Source organism: Myotis brandtii, unplaced genomic scaffold (assembly GCF_000412655.1).
Source record: "Myotis brandtii unplaced genomic scaffold, ASM41265v1 scaffold300, whole genome shotgun sequence".
Lineage (NCBI taxonomy): Eukaryota > Metazoa > Chordata > Mammalia > Chiroptera > Vespertilionidae > Myotis > Myotis brandtii.
The window spans coordinates 2323301-2347178 of NW_005361459.1; the positions used below are offsets into that span (position 1 = coordinate 2323301).

At 40.6% G+C, this 23878-nt stretch overlaps 1 protein-coding gene across 5 annotated transcripts in view; it reads right to left on the reverse strand.

The window, feature by feature from the left end:
• LYRM4 (LYR motif containing 4) overlaps positions 1–23878 on the reverse strand; it is a 132314-nt gene that overhangs the window by 33314 nt on the left and 75122 nt on the right. Inside the window, exon 3 of one of the 5 annotated variants that reach the window (XM_014542405.1) lies at positions 6179–6254. The exons of the other annotated variants lie outside the window; for them this stretch is intronic. Within the exon in view, the coding sequence (XP_014397891.1) occupies positions 6180–6254 (75 nt within the window). The 3' untranslated portion in view covers position 6179. Of the gene's footprint in view, positions 1–6178; positions 6255–23878 lie in introns of those variants that run through there. 5 annotated transcript variants of the gene reach the window in all.

Consider the following 23878-nt stretch of genomic DNA (forward strand, 5'->3'; position numbering starts at 1 on the left):
AGTTATGCCCCTCTCTCTCACCTCCCTTGCTCTTTTATTTTCCCAAAGAAATAGCAGTGTGGAGCTTTAGTAAACCAAATTCTCCTGGAGGCCCAGGAAGCTCCAGATCTTTTTAAAGAGCTGCAGGGATCAGTGATGACTGTCTGTCTTTTCTTTTGTAAATTAGTTGGCAGCTGAGGTTGTAGAGCCTTTCTTTGCATGTGGACAGTGGCTGGAAGAGGAGAAGACAGGGATGAGGGGCTTTTCAATGACGCTTGGACTAAACACAGAAAACAATCTCTGCCTTCTTATAGGTCCTGGAATGTGCTAAGCTCTTTAGCACTCAAGGTCTCTGCACAGCCTGCCTCCCCACACAGTATCTGCCCTTCCCCATCCTCCCGTTAACACACCTCTACTCATCTCCAGGTCCCAGATTAAATGTCACTTGCTCAGAGTAGATATCCTTGACTGGCATCCTTGGTCATCTTCTCAGGCAGTCCTCCTCAACAGCACTTAATTCTGCTTCTTGTGATATATTCATCTGTTTAATGTCTGTTTTAATAGCCTGTGAGCTCCTCAGAATAGGGGCCACATCAGTATCGTTAATTTCTTCATGTCTTGTACTGTACTGAGCAGGCATTTATTGAAAACACAAAGAGGAAGCAAAAGCCCTTAAAAGTCCAAGGCTATCAGATACTGGCCGTTTAACAGGGGATGACTTCAGGTGTTGAAATGGGCCCTGAGAGTTAGAACTTTGATTTTAGTCCTGATCTGTGTGTGTACTTGGACTGTGGCCTTGAACAAGTCATTGTGACTTTTAAATGTTCTCAAGCACAAAACATAGATTAAAAAATGAGAAAACTACCCTTGCTGGGTGGCTCAATTGGTTGGAGCATTGTCTTGTGCACAGGAAGGCTGCCAATTGGATTCCCAGTCAGGGCACATACCTAGGTTGTGGGTTCAACGTACGGGAGGCAACTGATGGATGTTTCTCTCATACATCGATGTTTCTCACCCCCCCCCAATAAAAAATGAAACTAATTATGGAAAAGATTATTTTTAATGAAAAACTATCAAATTACTGAACAGGTAATAGCCTTTAGTGAAGAAATACATATACACTTTAATGCAACCAAGAAATCAACTCTCCCAAAACTATGCCAGCAGTAATTACTGAAAATGACAGCCTCTTATTTAAAATCATTTCCATTTCCATGGGAAATATATAATGAAATAACTGCTGATTAAACCTATAACTATACATGTACCATCTCATTTATAATGTACTTCCAAGTATAAAACTAAATGTGGATTTTAGATTTTTTTTTTCAGAACTCAGGTTTCATTTCTTAATTATCTAGAATAGCTCCTGTAACAAAATTTCATTTTTGACATGATACTTGTTTGAGATAACAAAACTGCAGTTTAAACTGAAATTTCATATTAATTTTTACACTTGAGGGTTGTAGGATGACACCATATTTCATATAAATGCTTGGTGAGTAATATTTAGCCAATTTAGCTCTCTGTTGGATGTACAGTCCCGAGTGCTTATTAATAACTCTGTGAAACTATTAATCTGTGATATATCCAGGTTTTCAAAAAGATAAGTAAATAGGCACCAATGTGGTGATATTAAATAATACTGCAGGTATATGTAAAATGAGGATAATAAAATGAGGACCTGAAAGAAAGCATGCTATGTGGGAAAAGGATGCTAAGAAAGAAGCATTACAACAGTAAGCCTTCCTAGGAGAGGTCCTTCACTCCAAGCCCTATTTTACCACCACCAGCTCATTACTTCTCCCAGGTGCTGAGGACACAGATATCAACGACTGATGTCTGGCTTACTATCTCAGATGCCGGCACGGAGACCAGGGAGACATTAGGTGGTTTATCCAAGGTCACACAGAATATCACAACTTTCTTAGATGTCAGGTTTCAAAGTCAATAGTTCAAATTGCTGGTTTTATGTCTCCAGATATTCTCCAGTGTTCTTTGTGGGGCCAGGGAGGAGAGAACCAGAAACTTCGAAGTAATCCTCAGCAGCCAATTTACCTAATTTATTTGGCCATTAGATACCCAGGTGTGGGGAAGCACGGGACTTGGTTGGAAAGTCTGTAAGGAGGATTCTCCGAAAGGTCAGGGGCCTAGGGGGACCTTGCTGAAGGAGGCAGCCCCTGCCTTGACTTTTCCAAACAAGTCCGAGCCCCCGGGTGTTTTGCTGGAATCTCTACGTTTAGTCTTTAGACATGACCTTGTAGAAGCGTGTGCTTTTTCAAGGATACTTACCCTGCTGATTGTATCTAGAGCAGCGGTTCTCAACCTGTGGGTTGCGACCCCTTTGGCGGTCGAACGACCCTTTCACAGGGGTCGCCTAAGACCATCCTGCATATCAGATATTTACATTAAGATTCATAACAGTAGCAACATTACAGTTATGAAGTAGCAACGAAAATAATTTTATGGTTGAGTCACAACATGAGGAACTGTATTTAAAGGGCCAGAAGATTGAGAACCACTGATCTAGAGGTTAATTTTAGTTCAAGCTGTTGTTACAATACAAGCATAAGAAGGCAGGCAAACAGGACAGTCTGGGGCCTCTTGCCAGGCAGCCCCTTAGTCCTCTCTTTCACAGAAACGTGTGTTAGAGTAATCATTCATCCATGGCTCAGGGTCTGCTGGTCAGTCCCATCACCCAGGATTTTGAGATACACTAAGGTTGGTGGAAAAAATAATCTAAAAATCTTGGTACATCTTATGAAAAAAAAAAATGTAGCCCTGAAGTTTCAATGCTGTGAGGATTGGCTTATCATAGGACTTATTATACATTAAAGTAAGTTGGGTGAGTAGTCAGTTTCAAATAAGCCTTCCCCCGGAGCTATGACTGGAACAATAAAACTATGAGATAATGAAAAGGTTGGAGCCAATGTTCCCCTAAAATTAAATATAAACATTTAAATGTGTAAAAATCAGACACGATTCCATTTAAAATCACTATGTGTTCATTCACTGCACTAAGTTTGTCATTCCTATCAATGATTTCCTACAAATAAAACATTATCACTTAAAAATAATGCTAAGGCCCAGCCAGTGTGGCTCGGTGGTTGAGTGTTGATCTATGAACCAGGTCACGGTTTAATTCCTGGTCAGGGCACATGCCTGGGTTGTGGGCTCAGTCCCTAGTGGGGGGGCATGGAAGAGGCAGCTGATTGATGTTTCTCTCTCATTGGTGTTTCTATCTCTCTATCTCTCTTCCTTCCTCTCTCTAAAAAAATCAATAAAATATATATAAAAAATAATGCTAAGTAGCTGAAGGATCAGTGTTGCCAAGGGCAATGTTAACCGTCAAAAGACAGATGCAGGTGAGTTTAGCAGCATGCCTCTGGCCTCCAGAAGTCATTGCTGACTTTCAGACATTCACCCTTTTTTTCAGGCTACAGCAATATAGGGTATTGAGAGGCAAGTAATGTGCCACAGCCCATCTGTTGTATTGTGAGTATGGAAAATCCTAGCACATCAGTAAAAGCTCAAATGCAAGCTCTGCGGGAGGCAGGTGACTGTTAATGGTGGTAAGCTAGTACATGGCACGCAAACTAATGACAAAGGAATAAACACGGGAATCAACCATTTTTGCATTCCTTATTATTCTTTCTTTTTTGAAGTCTGATTTTGCCTTCTCAGTTTAACAAGACTGGGGACCTGAACAAAGGCTATCAGACCTGGGTTCCAGCCCCAGCTTTGCCATTTACTAGTTGGTTAAGTTATTTAACTTTGCTTCAGCTCCTTCCTATGTAAAGTGGAGATGATGATGCCCTCCTCATAGGAATGCGAGAACTGAGGTCTGTAAAACCCTGAGCACAGTGCCTGGAACACAGCAAGCATATAATAACTGTTAGCATAACTATTCTTTCTCTGTGGTCTCCTCCAGCCACAGCAAAAAGCATATGAGGTATCAAATGTACACATGCTTTGTCCCAAACACTTATTAATTCACCTTACGCCCCAGCTTCCAGGCTTCCCTTACAAGAGCACAGCTCCTACCCGTTCAGGCTCTGACAGCTTTCTTAAGTTCTACAACTACAGCTGAAGAAATCCTGTGCACATCAGGCTCATTAATACATTCCTGCAGTAGCTCTGCAACCAGCCCCGCTGACTCTTCTCTCAACCCTGTCCACATGAATATTCACATGTGATCTGTCTTTATTTAACTTCCTACCCTAATCTTGAGTAGCTCCAAAATGCCTTTCCAGCAACTCTCGAATCTTTGCCTGACCCATCTACCTTTTTAACCCAGTATACCACCACACCCTAGTAGGTTCTGTTCAAAGGGCACATTTTGTGGCCCTGCCCTGCCCACTGCTTTCTCCCTCCAGTGTCCTTGCTGGATATACTCTCCCCAGCTTACATATGCTAATTCCACTCATTTTTAAGACTTTGAGCAAATGGCTATTGTAACAAAATGTGCTTATTCTGCCCCAAACAGCATATATCATCTCTTGTTATCAAGTATCCTAATATTTTATTAGGAGGCAACATGATCTAACAGAAAAAGCATGGGCTTTGAAATCAGAAAGGTTAATTTCTACTAAATCCTGGTCCAATATATTAGCAGCACAAATAGGAGAAGATTACTTATTCTCTGAACCTTTGACCCCTTACCTATAAACTAGAGGCCCAGTGCATGAAATTTGTGCATGGGTAGGGTCCCTAGGCCTGGCGGGAGATCAGGGCTGATTGGGGTCTTCCTTTCCCAGCTGCTGGCTGCCGGCTGGGGCCTTCCTTCGTTCCGCACTTCCCCCTGGTGGTCAGTGCATGGCATAGTGAGCAGTCAAACCCCCAGTTGGTCGAGCTCCCGAGGGGACAATTTGCATATTAGCCTTTTATTATATAGGACTAGAGGCCTGGTGCATGAAATTCATGCACTCAGGCGGGGGGGGGGGGGGCCCTCAGCCCGGCCTGCGCCCTCTTGCAGTCCGGGAGCCCTCAGGGGATGTCCGCCGAGTGGGCCTAAGCCAGCAGTTGGACATCCTTAGTGCTGCTGCAGAGGCGGGAGAGGCTCCCGCCACCGCCGCTGTGCTTGCCAGCCATGAATTCTGTTTCTGGCTGAGCAGCACTCCCGCTATGGAATTGGGCCAAAACCGGCTCTCTAACATCCCCTGAGGGGTCCTGGATTACAAGAAGGCACAGGCCAGGTCGAGGGACCCCATTGGTGCACGATTGGGGCTGGGGAGAGACACGAGAGGTTGGCCAGCCGGGGAGGGAGTGCGGGAGGGCTCCAGGGCATGTCCGGTCCTTCTCACTCAGTCCCAATCAGCCGGACCTCAGCAGCAAGCTAATCTACTGGTCAGAGTATCTGCCCCCTGGAGGTCAATGCACATCATAGCGACTGGTCAACTGCCCCCTGGTGGTCAGTGCATGTCACAGCGAGTGGTTGAGTGGCCTCAGCGTATCATTAGAATATTATGCTTTGATTGGTTGAACGGCCGACCCCTCGATCGGACACTTAGCATATTAGGCTTTTATTATATAGGACTACCTCACAGGATTACTGTGATAATTAAATTAAATGAACATAAAGTATTAAGTGGAGTACCTGGGGCACAGAGAGGCTGAAAAAATGTGAGTGTGCTTTTCCATGGCTTTGTCAACTGATATATATGTATATATATTATATACTGGTATATATTTTTTAAAATCCTCACTCGAGGACATTTTTTCCATTGATTTTTAGAGAGAGTGGAAGGGAGAGGGAGAGGGAGAGAGAAACACCGATGTGAGAGAGAGACATCGATTGATTGCCTCCCACCTGCCCCCTACCAGGCCAGGAGCCTGCAACGGAGGTACAGCCTGCAGGCCGACACTCTATCCACTGAGCCAAATTGGCTAGGGCTCAACTGATATTCTTCAACTTTGCTTTCTCAGAGAATCAACTGTGTTGCTGTTTTGTCTCCATGGCTGGATGGTAGGTGCCAGGAGGGCAGTTACTGTGGGACTCACTATTGCGCTCCCATAGCATTATCATAGCCCGCTAGATACAGATAATACACACATACTTAATAAATATATGGAAGTATGGTTACAGTATTCTTGGCAACTGGAATCACTGAGAATGAGAACTGGAAAGACCTTAGAAATAAATCACTCACAACTTCATTCTAAATGTTATAACACACAGACACTCAATGACTTGCCTATGATTAGCTTGCAAGTAAACAGTGGCAGACTCTTGGTTCTGTTCTTTTCCTACTCCACCATGTTGATTCGATGATCAACTGCAGAAAAAAAGTTAACGGGGGAGAAGATGGACCAACCTGGAATTACAACTACAAAATAGAAACATCGTGCAGAATAACCAACTGAAGACTAGCTGGAGAGAACCCTTAAAACCAAGGATGTAAACAGGAGACCTCAATGAGACTGGTAGGAAGTGTAGAGGTGTGAGAGGGCTGGCTGGGCTCCCATAGGCAATAACTGAAGTTACAGAGTGATATCTCAGCTGAGGGGGGTTGCATTGATACCATGGAATACTAAGCAGCAGTAAAAAAAGAAAGATTTCTTACCCCTTGAAGGGACCTGGAAAGTATTATGCTAAGTGAAATAAGCCAGGCAGAGAAAGGCAAGTATCACATGACCTCAATTATATGTGGAATTTAATGAACAAAATAAATGGATAAATCCAGAGACACAGAAGTATGGAAGAGACTGACGAGTCTCAGAGGGAAGGTGGGGAGAGAAGGGTGTAGGAAGTGATTAAAGAACTTATATGCATAACCCATGGATATAGACAATAGTGTGGTGAAGGTGTGGGAGCATAGGGGGTGGCAGGTGCAGGGTAGAGTGGGTTAAGGGGGGAAAAGGGGGACATCTGTAATACTTTCAACAATAAAGATTAAAAAAAAAAAGATCAATGGCACACTGTTGTCAGGTATGTGAGGCCAAAAGCATTTCTTAGGAAAATGTTATTGCCTATATAACTTATACCACTTGGGGAAACATCCACAGGAAATAAGCAATTTGTAATCTGACAACACATCTGTAGTATTTCAGTGACTGGCGTAACATATAAGATTAAACAAGGACCCAGAACTGGCTTTTAATAATCCTTCATTTTTCTAACCTAAAAAAAGTATATCCCACTATGCTTTCTTTGGTAAAAATGCCCATTCAGAAGGCATGGTTGGCAGAGGTAAATGAAGGAGTGAAGGAGGAGTCCTTCCTCTGGCCTGCGCTGTCATGCTGCCTGTCCCTCCCCTGGCTATTCACCTCTTGTCTGTATTCTTCCCCCCACAGTCCCATCCTTCAAGAGGTCCTGTTTCCGACTGCCTCAGTGAGTTGATGACTGACTAATCTCATAATCCAGTTAAAACTAACAAGCTAATGGGAACTGTTCCTGGGTAATGAGATATTAACTGTGTCCTGGAGAGAGCCCTCCTCTTTCAGTCTACTCCATTAATGGCTGGATAGACTTTTCAGGCCAGATGGTTAAGGTAATGTGGCTGGGCCAACTGCCTTACAATGATAAACTTACTAGCAGGTGGAGAAAGGTATAAAGAGCTGATTACATAAGAGTATTTAGTATTTTGTTTATCTCTAGATCATATATGTGACAACTATATGTGGTATGTCCTTAATAGGATACTTAAGATCTATCTGTTCCTTGAGTGAGGAGAATGTTTGCCTAACTGCCTCTCTGTGGTCCCATGATTGTTACACATACTATGTTTTTCAGATTTGTTTCTGTTAAATCTTTGATCATCTAAAACATGACTATGGTTCCAGGTCACAACACAGTGCGTTGATGGAGAAGTGTGGTGGAGAAGCTGCATTGAGAAAATAAGTAGATGAGATGTTACCACCAGGTGTGACCTTGGGCAACTCATTTAACCTGAGAGCCTCAGGTTCCTTCTCTGTAAAAGAGGGGATCATCAATAATACTTGTGTTACCTTCCTCGTGATGAGTGACATAAAACTGTGAGAAATTTAACCTACTGCTCTTGGTAAACCTGTGATTTTCAATAGGGATGTTTAACAAAACTGTTTCTATGGTCTTAAAAATATACAGAGTCGGGAACCACTGTTAAATAGTACTCAACAAACATAAAGAATGAATGATATTTCTAGAGCCATTCATGAACACTTGAATGAATTGATCATATAGTTTGTGAATACAGAAAGATATAAAAGGAAGCTTCTAATAATTCCAAAGAGAAAACAGAGAGCTTATACCTTAGTAGAACATCCCAGATAAACATGCTAAACTGTAGCAATAAAACCTGAGAGCACCTATTCAGGGATATACAGAATGCTCTGGTTCTAAATTACTATAGCCAGTAACTGCCAACTTTATTATAAATGCTAGGGCTACACATTTTACCTAAGTTATAGAATAAACAAACAAAGCCTTATAAATAAGATATTCTAAATCTTTAATCCATTAATTTTAATCAATATCAGTCTGGAATTTTAAATGACTTTCTACTGAACCCTCCCATTCGCATCAAGTAATTATTAGAAATACTGATTTCATTCCATACACTCAACCTTACAGTTCATAAAATATTTGCTTATTAAGTTAACATAAAAAATGTGATTCAGTGGAATTAAATAGCAGATGGAATTTCATATAATGTCCGCAAACTTGGTGATTTTTAAAATATTAGGGACACCCCCCTCCCCAGTCCCTAAGCCCATCTGTGAGTGGGAAGGGAGGTGACGAAGAGGATGATGTAGTAGATGAAGAATAGTGTGCAGGACAAGGACATAAGATCATGAGCACACAGATGAAAAGGCAGAAAACAAAACCCCAACACCTCACTTTACAGATTAAAAATGTCAGATTCACAAGTGAACAGTGACTTAACCCAATTATATACTTAATGTCACATGAGGGCATCAGAATTCAGGTCCCTTCACCCCAGGTGTAGGGCTTCTTACAAACAATATCATGCTAACAGGATGATATTGTATTTTATTTATCTCCAGATCATATATGTGACAACTATATGTGGTATGTTGAATGGATGGATGAAGAGTGATATGGAAGTATTACTTCTTTTTTCTACAGAATCACTGAATCCCCTACACTGCCGACCGTTACATTGATTGCTAATATCATAGAAACACAGGATAGAATCTCATACTCCATCTTTATTAGGCTGCAGATGTCTCAGCTGCCAAGACCACAAATACAGAATGGAAGTTATTGATCTGGTAATTCTATCATTTTTCAATAACTGAGTCTTAACAGCTGTGCATGTGTGTTTTGGGGGGGGTGCCATGCACACATATATTTAGTGATCATACACTTTGATATCAAGATGTCATGGAAGCTACTAGAAAACTGTGTCTCTAATACTGGTTCTGCCACTTCCTCGTTGTATAGTGTTAAGCCTATTTTCTTAGCAGCAAAAGACAGATGATAGCCTCTCAGCTACTTTGACGGTTAAAATGATAATGTACAGAAGAGCACTTGGGAAAGTTTAAAGCGATGAGCAAAACATGACAAAGATCTTTGATATGCTATGGCTCTCAGATTGTGTATGTTCCAATGTATCACATACGCTCCTGTGAAGTAAATATCAGTTGACTTCTATGGCTAAGAAAAAGTGCAGAGAGAAAAGTCTTGAGATATCTTTGGAGGCAGGCTGGACAAACCAGATGGTCTTATTTCACACCAAGTTCTCCAGGATATGTAGATTTAGAATCTGGATCATTCATGGTAAATTCTTAGTGGATTTTATAGTGAATTCGTCAATAAGACTATATCACCTACTTTTTTGAGTATTTGCCAAAAACAGGAGGCAAAGGTAAAGACTGAAAAGCCCTTATCAAATCCAAGACAACAAAGCCACATGCTAGCTCTGAAGAGGAAGACTACGCCCCAGTGATGCAGCCTAAATTCAGAATGAAAGGTAGTTGTCCACAAGCCAAGGCTCATGGCCCTTCTCTGCAGGTGGCACACCAGACCCAGGCCGCTGACCACAGGTGCCTGCTAATGGCCAGGTCCGAGTGCAGGGACTCTGCCCCTGGGGGCCGAGGTGTTCCAAACCAAGGGAATGGAAGCAGTTATTTGAAACAGTGGGTGAGCCAGCCCAACCACAGCAGAAAGAATGAGCAGGGGGAACAAGCAAAGATGGGCAGCAAAGGTGAATGTCAGGAGCTGTCACCACATCCCGAAGGACTTCCAGTCTTGGTGAGGCAGGATGGGTGGACTGCTGGGGAATCTTTGCTGGGCTGCCTCATTTCTCCATGTGTTGTTAGAATAAACTCCATCCCAGACCTGTTTCCATGTAACCTGAACTCCTGAACCTCTTATTACCTCTTTCTTGCAAACAGAAGACATTTGGGCCCCCCGAGGGACAGAAATCCTGAGCGGTCCTGACTTCCCAGAAGCAGCTCTGCAGCTGCTTGCAGACCTTTAAGAGTTTCGAATCACAGCAAATGTCACAGTAATATCACAAGGCTTCCCCCGAACCTCCCACTCCAACCTAATTCCATCTGTTTGAAAGAAAAATAAAAAACATCCTTCCAGCATTTTGAATTTTGCCGGTAAGAGTAAAGTGATGCGTGGTCCACCTTCCAGAACTTTCCCCTTTAAAGTCAGGTAAACAGCACAGAACTACAAGTTCAGAGTGTGTGACCCATAAAAACCAGAAAAGCATTCCTTCCTTCTCTTAAATTCATATGGTTTTTAGCTCGTTTATGAATAGTGTGTGAAAGCCTGCAATATGGGAAAATATTTCCCCCTAAAGCATCAACAATAACTCAGTATGGCAAAAGTTAGCACTTAATGCCTACATCTTATTTTATGACTGATATTTACATTTAAAAGCAAACATTTAAGTGAATAAGAACTTAGGCATCTGCTAAGGACTTTGATGCATCACTGTGAGAATTGGTACTTTATTACCAGGCTCCAGGTACAATTTCTTTAATATGTAAAGATAGATACACTGTAAGGATATCTCATACAACTAGATAGATATTCACAGCCAGTTCATATTATAGAATGTTCTTGGTATGAGCTCTGCAAATAGGAAGCAACTAAACAGTGTCCAAAGTTAAAAAAAATATGAAAATTTAAAAATTTACATTTTAACTAAAGAAGAAATCCTGCAGGTTACTTTAAAATAGAAACCGCACGGCTAAAGTCCCAGAGGTGGCATTTAGCAATGAGGTTTGGTTTTCGTTTTACCTGCCTTAATAATGAAAACATGAAGGATGGCTCCCCATTTCCCCAAGATCAACATATTAATCCATTTAAAGAAATACCAAAGGAGACTGTTCCTGTGTTTCTTTAGAAGACAGATTTAGTTTGTTCTTAAAATTGAATGTATCTCTCAATTTTAGCAGTGCCTGAGCTGGAGCAGGGTAACATGAGTTGGATTTAAATCAGGCCTGTGGGCAGACTGCAGTGAGTGCACCCACCAGGCAGGCAGGCAGGCAGGCAGGCAGGCAGGCAGAGTCAGCACAGTTGGCAGCCCTACTGCCATAGTGCGGGCTGATGAAGACAGGACACAGGTCTTTGAAAAGAGGGCCAGCACGGTGGCAACAACACAAAGCATACATCACTGTTTACTAGTGGGAAAGAATCAGAGAGGAGAAGAAAGAATAGTCCTCATTCCCCCCCAAAGTTTTATATCTATAATAATAAAAGCATAGTATGCTAATTAGATCGGATGTCCTTCCAGTCGACCTTCCGGATTAAGCCGGGGCGAGGGAAGCCTGGGTCCGGGTGCCAGAGGGAAGCCAGTGCCGGCAGCTGGGGGAAGGTAGGCCTACTCTTACACTAATTTCGTGCATCAGGCCTCTAATATATATATATATATATTTACATATGTGAGTGGCCTTCAGCCGTCAACAGGTGAACATACCTTAGGTCTTAGGTCTTCCCATCCTCACATTTTGTTCGAGTTTTCCTTAAAATTCATACCCATCTTTACATCCACCTCAATCTTACCTCTGCTGTGAAGCTTGATACTTCCTTTACCCTGAAGAGTATTTATCTTAATATTTGACATTGGGCATTCTTCCACAGGGACATGCTTATTGTGCACGTGTGCAAGATTTTGGAGTCTGCTGCTCACCTCTCTCTCCACATCCTCATTTCCCTCCTTTATGGCTTTCTCATTCTAAGCCAACCCACTGGCATTGAGTTTGACATGCTTGTTCTAAGCCATCATCTTTTCCTGGCGTGTTTTTCTTTCCTTTTTTATTTTTCCTGAAATCTCCTATCTTTTTAAAAGTTCAGCTTTTATGGCCTCACTTTTCAATGAAGTTTTGCTGAACCCTCATCCAGAAATGATCTTTTATTTATCTGGACTCCTTTAGCGTATAATTGCTATTTTTGAAACTCACAACAGTAAATGGTACTTTAATTTCAGGTGTGTGTCCATGTGTATGCATAATTTTCCCTCCTTCCCAACCAAATTCCACACTCCTGAAGAAGTAACAGTGTAGGAATTTCAGCTTCCGATAGAGCTGGGTTCCACCCTCTTGGACTGGTTACTAGCCGCTTTGAACCTCTATTTCCTCAGTTGAAAAATGGAGGCCAGAATGCTGACTTCATATGGGTGTAGTTCTCAACCACGCTGAGGTATAAAATGGTATCCTGCTTGGTGTCCGACTCATGGTGGAGTAGCTGCCTGGTACATACTTTCCTTCCCTTCCTCCGCCTCCCATCAACTGGCCTTTTAATTTACAGAGATGAAAATGCTCTAAAAACAAATAGGAAGCAAATGATTTAGCTCAGAAGACTAGAATTCCAGTAAGGGTTGTATGCTGTACTTACGATATAGAAAGTCACACTAACCCAAACTTGAAGCCCACATGCCTTGTTTATTTGGCCCGTGTTAGCCTTTGAGTTTGATATGCTTGGTCTAACCCAGGGGTGGGCAAACTTTTTGACTCGAGGGCCACAATGGGTTCTTAAACTGGACCGGAGGGCCGGAACAAAAGCATGGATGGAGTGTTTGTGTGAACTAATATAAATTCAAAGTAAACATCATTACATAAAAGGGTATGATCTTTTTTTTTTTTTTTAGTTTTATTCATTTCAAACGGGCCGTAGTTTGCCCACGGCTGGTCTAACCTCGTTGGACTTCAGCTTTCCTTTTCCCATTAGACAAATACAGAATATAATGCGACTGGTCCTGTACAATCTACTGAAAATGTGCATAGGATAACATATACAATATGTCTAAAACAGGGAGAAATTGCTAAATTATGGAGTAACCAACATATTCCAAATTATAGTTAATGGTATATAAAAATTTAGATCTTTTTTATTAAAAAGCAATATTCTGATCTACTCAATGAATAAGAATAAGGTTAGGGGTAGTGCATTCAAAGTTTATTTCCTGTTTGCTCTTTGGATGGCAAAAGAGATGGGTAAAGAAACAGAAGAAATATAAGAAATGGAAAAAAATAGCTAAGTGATAAATTAGAATTTACTTTTAAAAGTTTCCCTTTATTTGCTTTTATTTAGACTTTCCTATTGCATTATCTTCAAACTGTTGTTATAAATACCCCCCCCCCCCAACATATCACAACCTTAAATAGATTAGATGAGTATAAAATAACCTTAGTGGTCAGCATTTGGAATAACTTATAAAATCAATTAAAGAAGCATAATAAAGATCTTACAATATAGTACATCAATTATTTTTTGTTACTGAAGAGGAAGGTAAATAAATCTTAATCACTGGAAAATAGCAGGTACAAAAGGCTGTATAAATTATGTAAAATTTGGTCACGTATTTTCATTACAGTATAGCTGTATTCAGAATAGCATTTGAAAATAAAAATTTAAACAGCCTTGACCACCATGCTTCACATTGGAAGAAGCTGTCAGAGCTTGTGCTTTCACAGTGTTGATGTACTTGAATTACACTCATGAATTCTCAGTGTAGGGGGGCTGATGAGAAGGGAAGAGGGAGGCCAGCCACATGTGCTAACATTCTAGGCCTTCCTTGTTTGCAATAGCAGTCTCTGCTGAGCTAGCACTTTATCTTCAGTGAGGTGCTCACGGGGTAATTAGAAAGGGAGGAAAATCCTTCTGTTTAGAAAATCTGTGAGCATATGCTTCAAAAGACTGTTTCACTATTTCCTGCTAGTCATTTTCAGGACTCCTAATCCCTGGAAAGGAACAAGTACCCCGCCTCCCAATCAAGCCAAAACACAAATTAAGCCATCTAGCAGGGCTGCTCTTCAGGGCAGTCGAGGCATTTCCATTTTCACTGTGCCCCGACTCAAGGGCCAGCAGGAGTCTCACCAATGCCCGCACATCAGAATTAGGCAGGTAGTTTTTAAACCTCAGGGTCCAGGCTGCACCCTGCACACCAGGTATCAGCAAGTTTTTAGAGTTCTGCAGAAGATTCTAATTAATGAGTATGTATTAGAGCGAATAAGTTTAACTTGGTCTTGTATCAAGTTCACACCCGTTTCATTTACCTAAAAGCCAAACCATTGAATCTTCAGCTTAAAAAAAATTCCCAAGCATAGCATATACAACATGCCTCCATACTTCAACTACCCCTGCCACCATATGTCCTTTCATTACTTCCCTGAAGATGATACTAGTGACCAACAATAGCGAGCCTGATGTGGCTCTGGAACAGGGCTGAGATATCCACAGCTCAAAGGTCGTGTGTGTGTGTGTGTGTGTGTGTGTGTGAGAGAGACAGAGAGAGAGAGAGAGAGAGAGAGAGAGAGAGAGAGAGAGAGAGGTAGTAGGGGAGAGGGGGAGAAAATGTGGGGAGTGGAAGCTTGAGCAGGCAGCAGGGGACATCTGTTTGCTCACATTTCATGATAATGGAAAAAACTAATATTTTTAGGGTTATAAGTATGTGTGAAACCATCTGGTGTTTCCTGCTGTCACATCCCTTAGATTCTGCATGTTTATATGTCCATGGCATCAAAACATCATGAGCCTAAAACAGCAGTATTTAAAGGCTATTGTGTTCTAATGCGGTAGCAAAGCCCATTGCTGTTTCATAAGCATACTATTTTGGAATGTCAGTAATAAAGAAGTACTAGTTAAATATGTCAATTACATATATTACCTGGCCATTTGTGAAGTGAGTGTCCAAATTTTTTACCCATTTAAAAAAGTTGGTTTCAGTAGTTCTTTATATATTCTGGATGTGAACCTTTTTTTCAGATAATTTCTACCCTTCTGCCTTTTCATTTCCTTAATAATGGTGCTCCTGACATCACTATTTTAATATAGTGTTAATATTATATTAAACTAGAGGCCTGGTGCACGGATTCATGCATCGGTGGGGTCCCTCAGCCTGTCCAGTGCCCTCTCGCAGTCCAACAACCCCCGAGGGATGTAGTAGTGTGTGTAGAGGCAGGCGGCCGGGGAGGAGCCCCAGCCCAGGCTCTGATCCCTGCTCATCCCGGCCCGCTGTGCCTGCCGCTGCTGCTGCTGCTGCTGCTGCACTCGCCAGCCTTGAGCCCAGTGTCTGCTGCCTGTCAGACAGCTGAGCGGCACTCCCACTGTGGGAGTGCACTGACCACCAGGGGGCAGCTCATGCGTTGAGCGTCTGCCCCCTGGTGGTCAGTGCACATCATAGCGACCAATCAAAAGGTCGCTATGATGGTCATTTGGTCACTTAGGCTTTATATATATATATATGTATGTATTAATTTTTTCTTTTATGGTTCACATTGTGTGTCCCGTTTAAGAAATCTTTTCTTCAAAGTAATGAAGATGTTTTCCTCTAAAACTCTAATTTAAAAAATATTTCTCACTTATATTTATAATCCATTTTTATGTATGAAATGTGGAACGTGTCCAGATACTTTCCCCTCCAAATAGCAACTGACTGAACACCATTTGCTGAAAAGGCTATCCCTCCCAGTGCACTGCAGAGTCACCTTTGCCTTAAAACAGGTGACTGTACACAAGTGAGTCTCTTTCTAAACTCTATTCTGTTCATTGATCAGTGAGCCTTGCACTAATGCCACACTATCTTTTGTTTTTTAAAAAAATATATTTTGCCCTAGCTGGTTTGGCTCAGTGGATAGAGCATCAGCCTGCAGACTGAAGGGTCCCAGGTTTGATTCCGGTTAAGGGCACATGCCCAGGTTGTGGGCTCGATCCCTAGTAAGGGGTGTGCAGGGAGCAGCCGATCAATGATTCTCTTTCATCACTGATGTTTCTATTTTTCTCTCCCTCTCCCTCCCTCTCTGAAATCAATTTAAAAAAATATTTATTTATTTATTTTATTTTATTGCCTCTTACTAGGGATCGAGCCCACAACCTGGGCATGTGTCCTTGACCAGAATCAAACCTGAGATCCTTTAATCCATAGGCTGACACTCTAACCACTGAGCAAAACTGGCTAGGGCAGCCACACTATCTTAACTGCCATAGTGTCAGGAGCAGAAATAGAATACTGGAGATTAGCTATAATTATAAAAAATATTAATCATGCTCTGCTAACTATGATTGTTCTGTTCTGATTAGAGTAAGCATATTCTAACCTGGGTGAGGGCTATATTCCCTGCAACATGGGAGCTAATATCAGAATGCAGTCCATCCCCCTTTCCTGAGAACTGCCTATCATTATGGAGAGATTTACAACCTTATGGCTGAAACAATCTAGTCCCAGAGGCACCCACCCTCTGTGACTCCCAGCCTGCATTTAACCATTATACCATACCTACTTTCCCATGCCTGTAATTCTTACTTTCCCATGCAATATTTGCCCTTTTACCCAATATAAGAAGCTGGCTTATGGGGAGTGGTAGAGAAGATTTAAAAAATATATAAATTTTTATTGAATTTTTATTTTTTGGGGAGAGAGGGAGAGGGATAGAGAGAAAGAAACATCTATGAGAGAGGAACATCATCCATCAGCTGCCTCCTGCACGCCCCCTACTGGGAATCGAGCCCACAACCAGGGCATGTACCCTGACTGGGAATCAAAACTGTGACCTCTTGGTTCCTGGGTCGATGCTCAACAGCTGAGCCACACCAGCTGGGCAGATTTTTGTGGATAAACTGCTGCTCTCCTACACTGCCGGCATTATTGGAATAAACACTCATATATGATTCAACCCTTTCTCTGCTTAACTGGCTCAAGTAGTGACAGGCAGCCTGGACTAGGTTTTGTATGTGGTAGTGAAAGTATTCAGGCATCTTTTTCTTTAAGAACGCCTTGGCTATTCTTGGTTCTTTGTATTTCCATGTGAACACTTTAATGAGTTTCTCAGTTTCTGAAAAAAAAAAAAAGCACTAATACTTTGAGTGGGATTGCATTATATCTACACATTAATATGGAGTACACAGACAACTGTATAAATTGGGTATTCTAATCTACAAACATGAAATATCTATCCCTCCATATACAAATACATGAAAAGGTGCTTATCTTCATGAGTCATCAGAAAAATTAAAATTAAATTCAACACATGTACTAGAATGGTTAAAATGAAAAAAGAAAGTACCAAGTATTGGACAAAATGTAGGACAACTGCAATATATGTTGTTGATGGGAATGCAATTTGATACATCCACTTTGGAAAACTGCTAGGTAGTATCTTCTAAAGCTCACCATATGCAAAACCTATGACCTAGCAATTCCATTATCAGAATGACCATTTACGGAAAGACAAGTAAAAGAATGGCACAGTTCAAAATAGCCCCAAAATGAAAACTATCTAAATGTCCATCAGTAGTAGAAAGGATAAGTAAATTTTATGGTATTTCACATAGTGAAAAAATATCCAGCCCACACTGCATGCAATTATGTGGACAAATCTCAAACAATAAACATTGAGCAAGAGTAGCCAGATTCCATTTATAGAAAGTTCAAAACTAGGAACACCAATTGATGTGAGAAGTTAGGACAGTGGTAATCCCTGGTGGAGTATAGTGACTGCAAGAAGCACGGACGGCTGCAGGAGTGCTAATAATGTTCTCTTGATTGACCTGGGTTCTTCTCTTTATAAAAATACATTCAGCTATATTCTTATGGTAGTGCACTGTTTATATATACTTTTTAAAAAAGTAGTTTTAAAGGAATACATAATTGGATTTTTCATTTAAAAACCGATTCACTTTTTTGGGGTCAAAATTCATTTTTTTAAATAGAAAATAAACACTTATTCCACTTTCAATTGTTATACTTGAAGTTGCTAACTTTAAAAAAAAGAATTTAAAATAATTACTTAATAATGCTGAAAAATGGATTTACCTTTGATCAACCCCCCTCCCAGTTTGCCTCTCTTCCCACCCAGAGCATTTAGATGATCTAGTCTAAAGGGAATTTAAAAAACACTAAAATATAAAGAAGGGGAACGCTATACGCTACAGAGGCTTTCAAAATTGGAAATTAGTTTAAAAGTCTAAATGCAGTACTACTGAGTATTATATCTTTCAACTGAGCATGTTGAATTCTTTGCAAACATCTAATTAGATACATTTTCTTTACTTTTTTATTGGCGAGAAAATGGAGAAATAAAAGGTATCAGACACTTCCAGTTTCACTGAGTTTGTCTTAATTTCCCAATTTCATCACTGATTACTCCGACCCGTTATAATGATTTAGCAATAGCTTTAGCATGGACACAAGTTGTATTTATGTATGTCTGTGTTTATTATTCAAAGAAATGTAATATCATGAAGAATAAAGAGCATCTTTAAAGGACTCTTTAGGTATCTTTTTGCAGATTAGTTATGCTAACATCCAGTTGTTATAATTTGTTTTTCCATAGTTTTATGTTAACACTAAACTACTCAGTGGTTGCAATTACAGAATTCCAGGAAACTCATTTTTAGATATGACACAACAAAATTTCTCTCAAACTTGCAATAAATGCTAGCTTATTTTCTTTTGGTCTATTTCTAAAGAATATGTTACTGTGATTGAACCCCACATTTCTAATCCACTAAATGAAAACTTAAAATGAAACTAGGAATTATGGAAACAGTTGAGATTGTTTAACAAAACCAGTAAACTAAAATGATAGATGGACAACTTTAGTTTTTTTTTAAATTATAAAATTATAATACAATTACAATTCAAGTTTCAATGAACAATAACAAAAATCCTGGAAGAAAATATATTTTCATTCACTACAATAGCAAGTGCTATGAAAGAGCTATTTGAAGAATATTTTGTTTTGCTTGTATTTACCTCAGCTTTGGTAATACATTAAAAAAATAGAATTTTTAAGGAATACAGTACAATACCCATCACCATACAGAGATTTATGATAGTGTTGAAAGCCATCTGTGGAAAAACTTATTTTAACCATATTAAAAATTTAAAAGTTTCATTTATTTTATTTTTTATTAAATGTATTAGGGTGACATTGGTTAATAAGATAATATCAGTTTCAAGTGTACATTTCTATGATACATGATCTGTATATTGCACTGTGTGTTCAAAAAGCACAGAAGTTACCCAATGTAATCATATGATAATGTAAACAGTGTGGAGCTGACAGAGTGACAGCTGCTTTACGAAGCCATGTCGTCATTTTCTGGTCCAGTTTTTAAGATGTATATATCATGCAGTTACTAGTATTCTTTATTTTTTAAAAGGTGTTTTACTGCCTCTGTTGATTTTGGGGGCGGGGAGTAAAAAGTGGGGTAGATAGAGAACGTTGTTATACCTAAGCCATTTCCTATTTGACCCTATTTGTTCTGTCTGAGAGTAGAAGGGAAAAAACAAGTTCTTTTACCCCATAAATAACCCATACTGGGATGTCTGCTACCATCACCACCACTATATGAGACTTCAGCTCAGGTAAAGCCTCCTTTAGAGGTGAATTCCCTTCCCTGTTAATTCCTGTAACAATAATTACACTGTAATGTATTGGCTTGTTTCTGTTTTTTAACTAGTTTTATCTCCTTTTTAACACTATTTCCTTTTATATCTATAACTAGAGGCCTGGTGCACAAAATTCATGCGGGGGGGGGGGGGGGGGGTTCCCTCAGCCCAGCCTGCACCCTCTCCAATCCAGGACCCCTTGGGGGACATCCCTCTCACAATCCTGGACCGCTGGCTGCTAATCGTTCATCTGCCTGCCTGCCTGGTCGCCCCTAACTGGCCCCACCTGCCAGCCTGATCGCCTCATACTGCCTCTGTGTGCCAGCCTGGTTGCCCATAACTGCTCCCCACCGGCCTGGTCACCTCTTACTGCCCCCCCTGCCGGCCTGGTTGCCCCCAACTGCACTCCCTCCCCCGCCATTGGCCTGGTTGCCCCTAACTGCCTCCCCCTGCTGGCCTGGTCGCCCCGAACTGCCCCCCCCCCCCCCCCGGTCATTTGGTCGTCCCTCACTAACCCCCCTGCCGGCCTGGTTGTAGGCAGCCATCTTGTGAGGGTGTGAGGATCAATTTGCATATTACCTCTTTATTATATAGGATAGCACTTAGCATGGTGCTGGGCACACAACGTGAACTATAAAACACCCATCTACTAATGTTTTTACATTCTGAATTATAAGTACTATTCACCTTCCTTCTCCTGCTCTCTTGGAAGAGCCTTTTCTCTCTCTCTCTCTCTCTCTCTCTCTCTCTCTCTCTCTCTCTCACACACACACACACACACACACACACACAATGCCGAGTCAGATATTTCCTAATGGCCTGCTCTTCACTGAGCGGAAGCACCTCCATATTTGGGTCATTAGTAGCTTGGCTCTGATCCAGAAATCAGTTTCTGGAGAAATATATTACATTTTATTTTTAGCTATGAGTGAGAGATACTGTATTTTTTGTTTGTTTTTTTAAAAATAGTTGGTTCTCTTGATAAAATATAGCTATGGATAGAAAATAATAGATAGTTGTCTTTTCTATCATATTAGAAAGAAAACACTGTCAGAAAGCAAGGAAGTGCTCAAAGACTAATGGACCAATGTAATGATTGGGCAAGGGAGGATTCAAGTTGAATCTAAAGTTTCAACAACTAGTGACAGGGAGAAGAGTGGTACAATTAACAGATGTTTAGATACAAGGAGGTGGAGGATGGTGTGAGAGAAAAATTATGAGTCTGGCTTTAGTAATAACAAATGGGACAGCAGGATATTCAATTAGATAAATCTTGCAAGCAGGAAAAATGTATGAACAGATGGGGTAAAGTGAAGTATGTGAACATCATATCCTATATATTTAAAATGTAGTCTCGCCCAAATGGCTCAAATAAATCTTTGGTAATTCACTGCCAAATTTAAGCCTAGAGTAGTACTGGCAGTGTATCTTTTTGGAAGTTTGTTTTTCTTCTCAGTTTCAATATTATATTATAGAAGTCAATACCCTATATATGAAGGAATATAAAAATATTTACTAGACCTGAACAGAAACAAAATTAATTTTATTCTCAATTGGTATAAAAGTGATAATAATTAAAAATAAAACCAAAAAACTAGAAAGTAGCTGTAAATCAAAGCCTTAACTGGAAGCCATTGATTAGGTTTATGAGTTGACCCCTGGACATTGTATATATACATACATGCATTTTTCTTTTTGTCTTTTTTTCTTTAAATCCCCACTTGAGGATATTTTTTCCATTGTTTTTGTTTGTTTGTTTTTTAGAGAGAGTGGAGGGGTGGGAGGTGGAGAGAGAGAGATAGAGAGATAGAGAGAGAGAAACACTGATGTGAGAGAGACACATCAACTGGTTGCCTCCTGCATGCATCCCGACCGGGGCCTGGGACTGAGCCTGCAACTGAGATATGTGCCCTTGCCTGGGAATTGAACCCGAGACCCTTTGGTCCATGGGCCAATGCTTTAAGCACTGAGGAAAACTGGCCAGGTTCCCAAAGGGTCTGTCACCCCAAAAGTAATTAGGTATAAAACTGCATTTCTCACTTTATTCCTTTTAAATATGGCCATATGAAGAACAAGATTCCATCTAATCTCATAGCATGAGGTAACACAGTAGCAGAATACTAAAAACAAATACCCACCACCCCCTTCCCAGTTGGGCATCTACTTCTGTTGGGTATAAATTTTAACCTATCAAGTTTATTTCCAGTAATCTATTCTAACTGAACAGCTAGATAAGTGAACAAAAAGATACATTATAAAGATGTTCATCAGAGCACTGTTTAAAGTAGCAAACAATGGAAGGGATCTAAAGTCCAACAACAGGGGCTGGCAAAACATGATGGTGATGCATTCAGTGGCCCTCTGTGTCCACTTAAAAATGATAATGCATGCATATTTTTGAAAAATGTTAATTTTAATTAGGAGGACAAAATTATAAAATGATTAGCAGGATTCCAATTAATGAAAGACACACATTCATAGGTATCTATTTATAGAAGTAACATTCTGGAAGGATATATATAGAAGTAACATTCTGGAAGGATATATATGAAAATAATAGTATCTCATAATAGAAGAATTATGAACAATTTTTCTTTTTCAAATATTACTATAACTATGGATTACACATGTAATAATAATAGAAAACATTATTTACCTTGAACCAACCCTCCCAATGCCAACAAAATCCCTAATCATTCACCAGCACTATATCCATCTCTAGCTCCTACCCGCTTCTCCTTGTCAGGCAAAACACTAAAACAGTGCTTAGTAAGAGTCCTCCATTCCTTCAGTTCCTGTGTTTACAAGTATGAATCAGTAAAGCAATTTGCATCTAGCACTTGGAAGATTTATCCCAGTTCAAAGTTTATACCTCTTGCCTGAGAAAGATACACTCATGTCAAAAATGGATGATTGGGGCGGGGGGGGGGGGAAGTGGGTAGGGAGGGTGACAATGAATGCTAAAAGAGAGCCAAGACTTATTTTTTAAATTAGGAATAAACCTAAAACTTTCTATAGCCATAATATAAGAATAAACAGCTGATGTTTGTTAACCAACCATATAAACATTTTGAGTGCAAAGTGATGGCAAAGCACCCCTTTCTGTGCTGGAAACTCAGAGCAAACTGTGATGATTTCAGGCTTCTGTCATGGTAGGTGCTGAGATTTCCCCCTGCTTGTCAGACACGGCAGATTTATACAGCATGTTTAAATTGTTTACTTTATTATTTTTAGGTGGAAGGATAGAGAAGAGTTATGAATGGGGGAAATCTACTCAGAGGCCATCAGTTTCTGGTACAGCACCCTGTAAATCACCACTCTACGAGAAAAGAGTCCATAACCTGCAGTGATACCACACAACCATGCAGCAGGCTGCATCTGGATTAGCTCCAGGTCGCGTATTTCAGAAAAGGTACTCCTGGGTCCACACACAACAAATACCGCAGGCTGCATAAAGGAATTCTCGCCCATGTCCAAAATGGGCTCTTGAGACACACTATGTGATTCTGGCCTACACGGAAGCCAGAGGTTGGCAGCGGATCTAAGAGTTAACAAGCGAAAACGTGCTGCAAACCCAGCCACTCTGACATGCTGGGAAAGCATGCTGACACATGGGCTGACCCTGTGTGGGAAACACCATTGGAAGAGCAGCCATTTTTAGAAAGCCCAGAAAAACAAACTTCTTTAGAGCATTCCCAAACACTGAGTGAGAGGAAGCCCTGGACTACCTAAGAACAATGATCCCAGTTTCACGAACACCTCCATTCCTTTTGCTTCAATGCTAAATTCATTCAGCGCGTCCTGATTTTGTTTTGCGATGGTAGAGGCCCTAAGGAGAAACTGATTCCACCATTCTGGACCTACAGGGCTAAAAGCTCTGCTCTGTGGAAGGGGGATCACCATAAGTTACAGTCCCTGGCCTACAGGGCTCTCTATCATCTTACAGGAATGCTGTTTGTCATGCAGACATAAACATACACCAAATTCATTCTCATGCTCACAAAGTCAAAATGCTGATGTTTCTATTAATTCTAAAAGGACATGTTGAAGCACTTGAGAAATTAAAGTCACTCATTCATAGTTCACAAATTGGTTAGTTGTCCATGGGT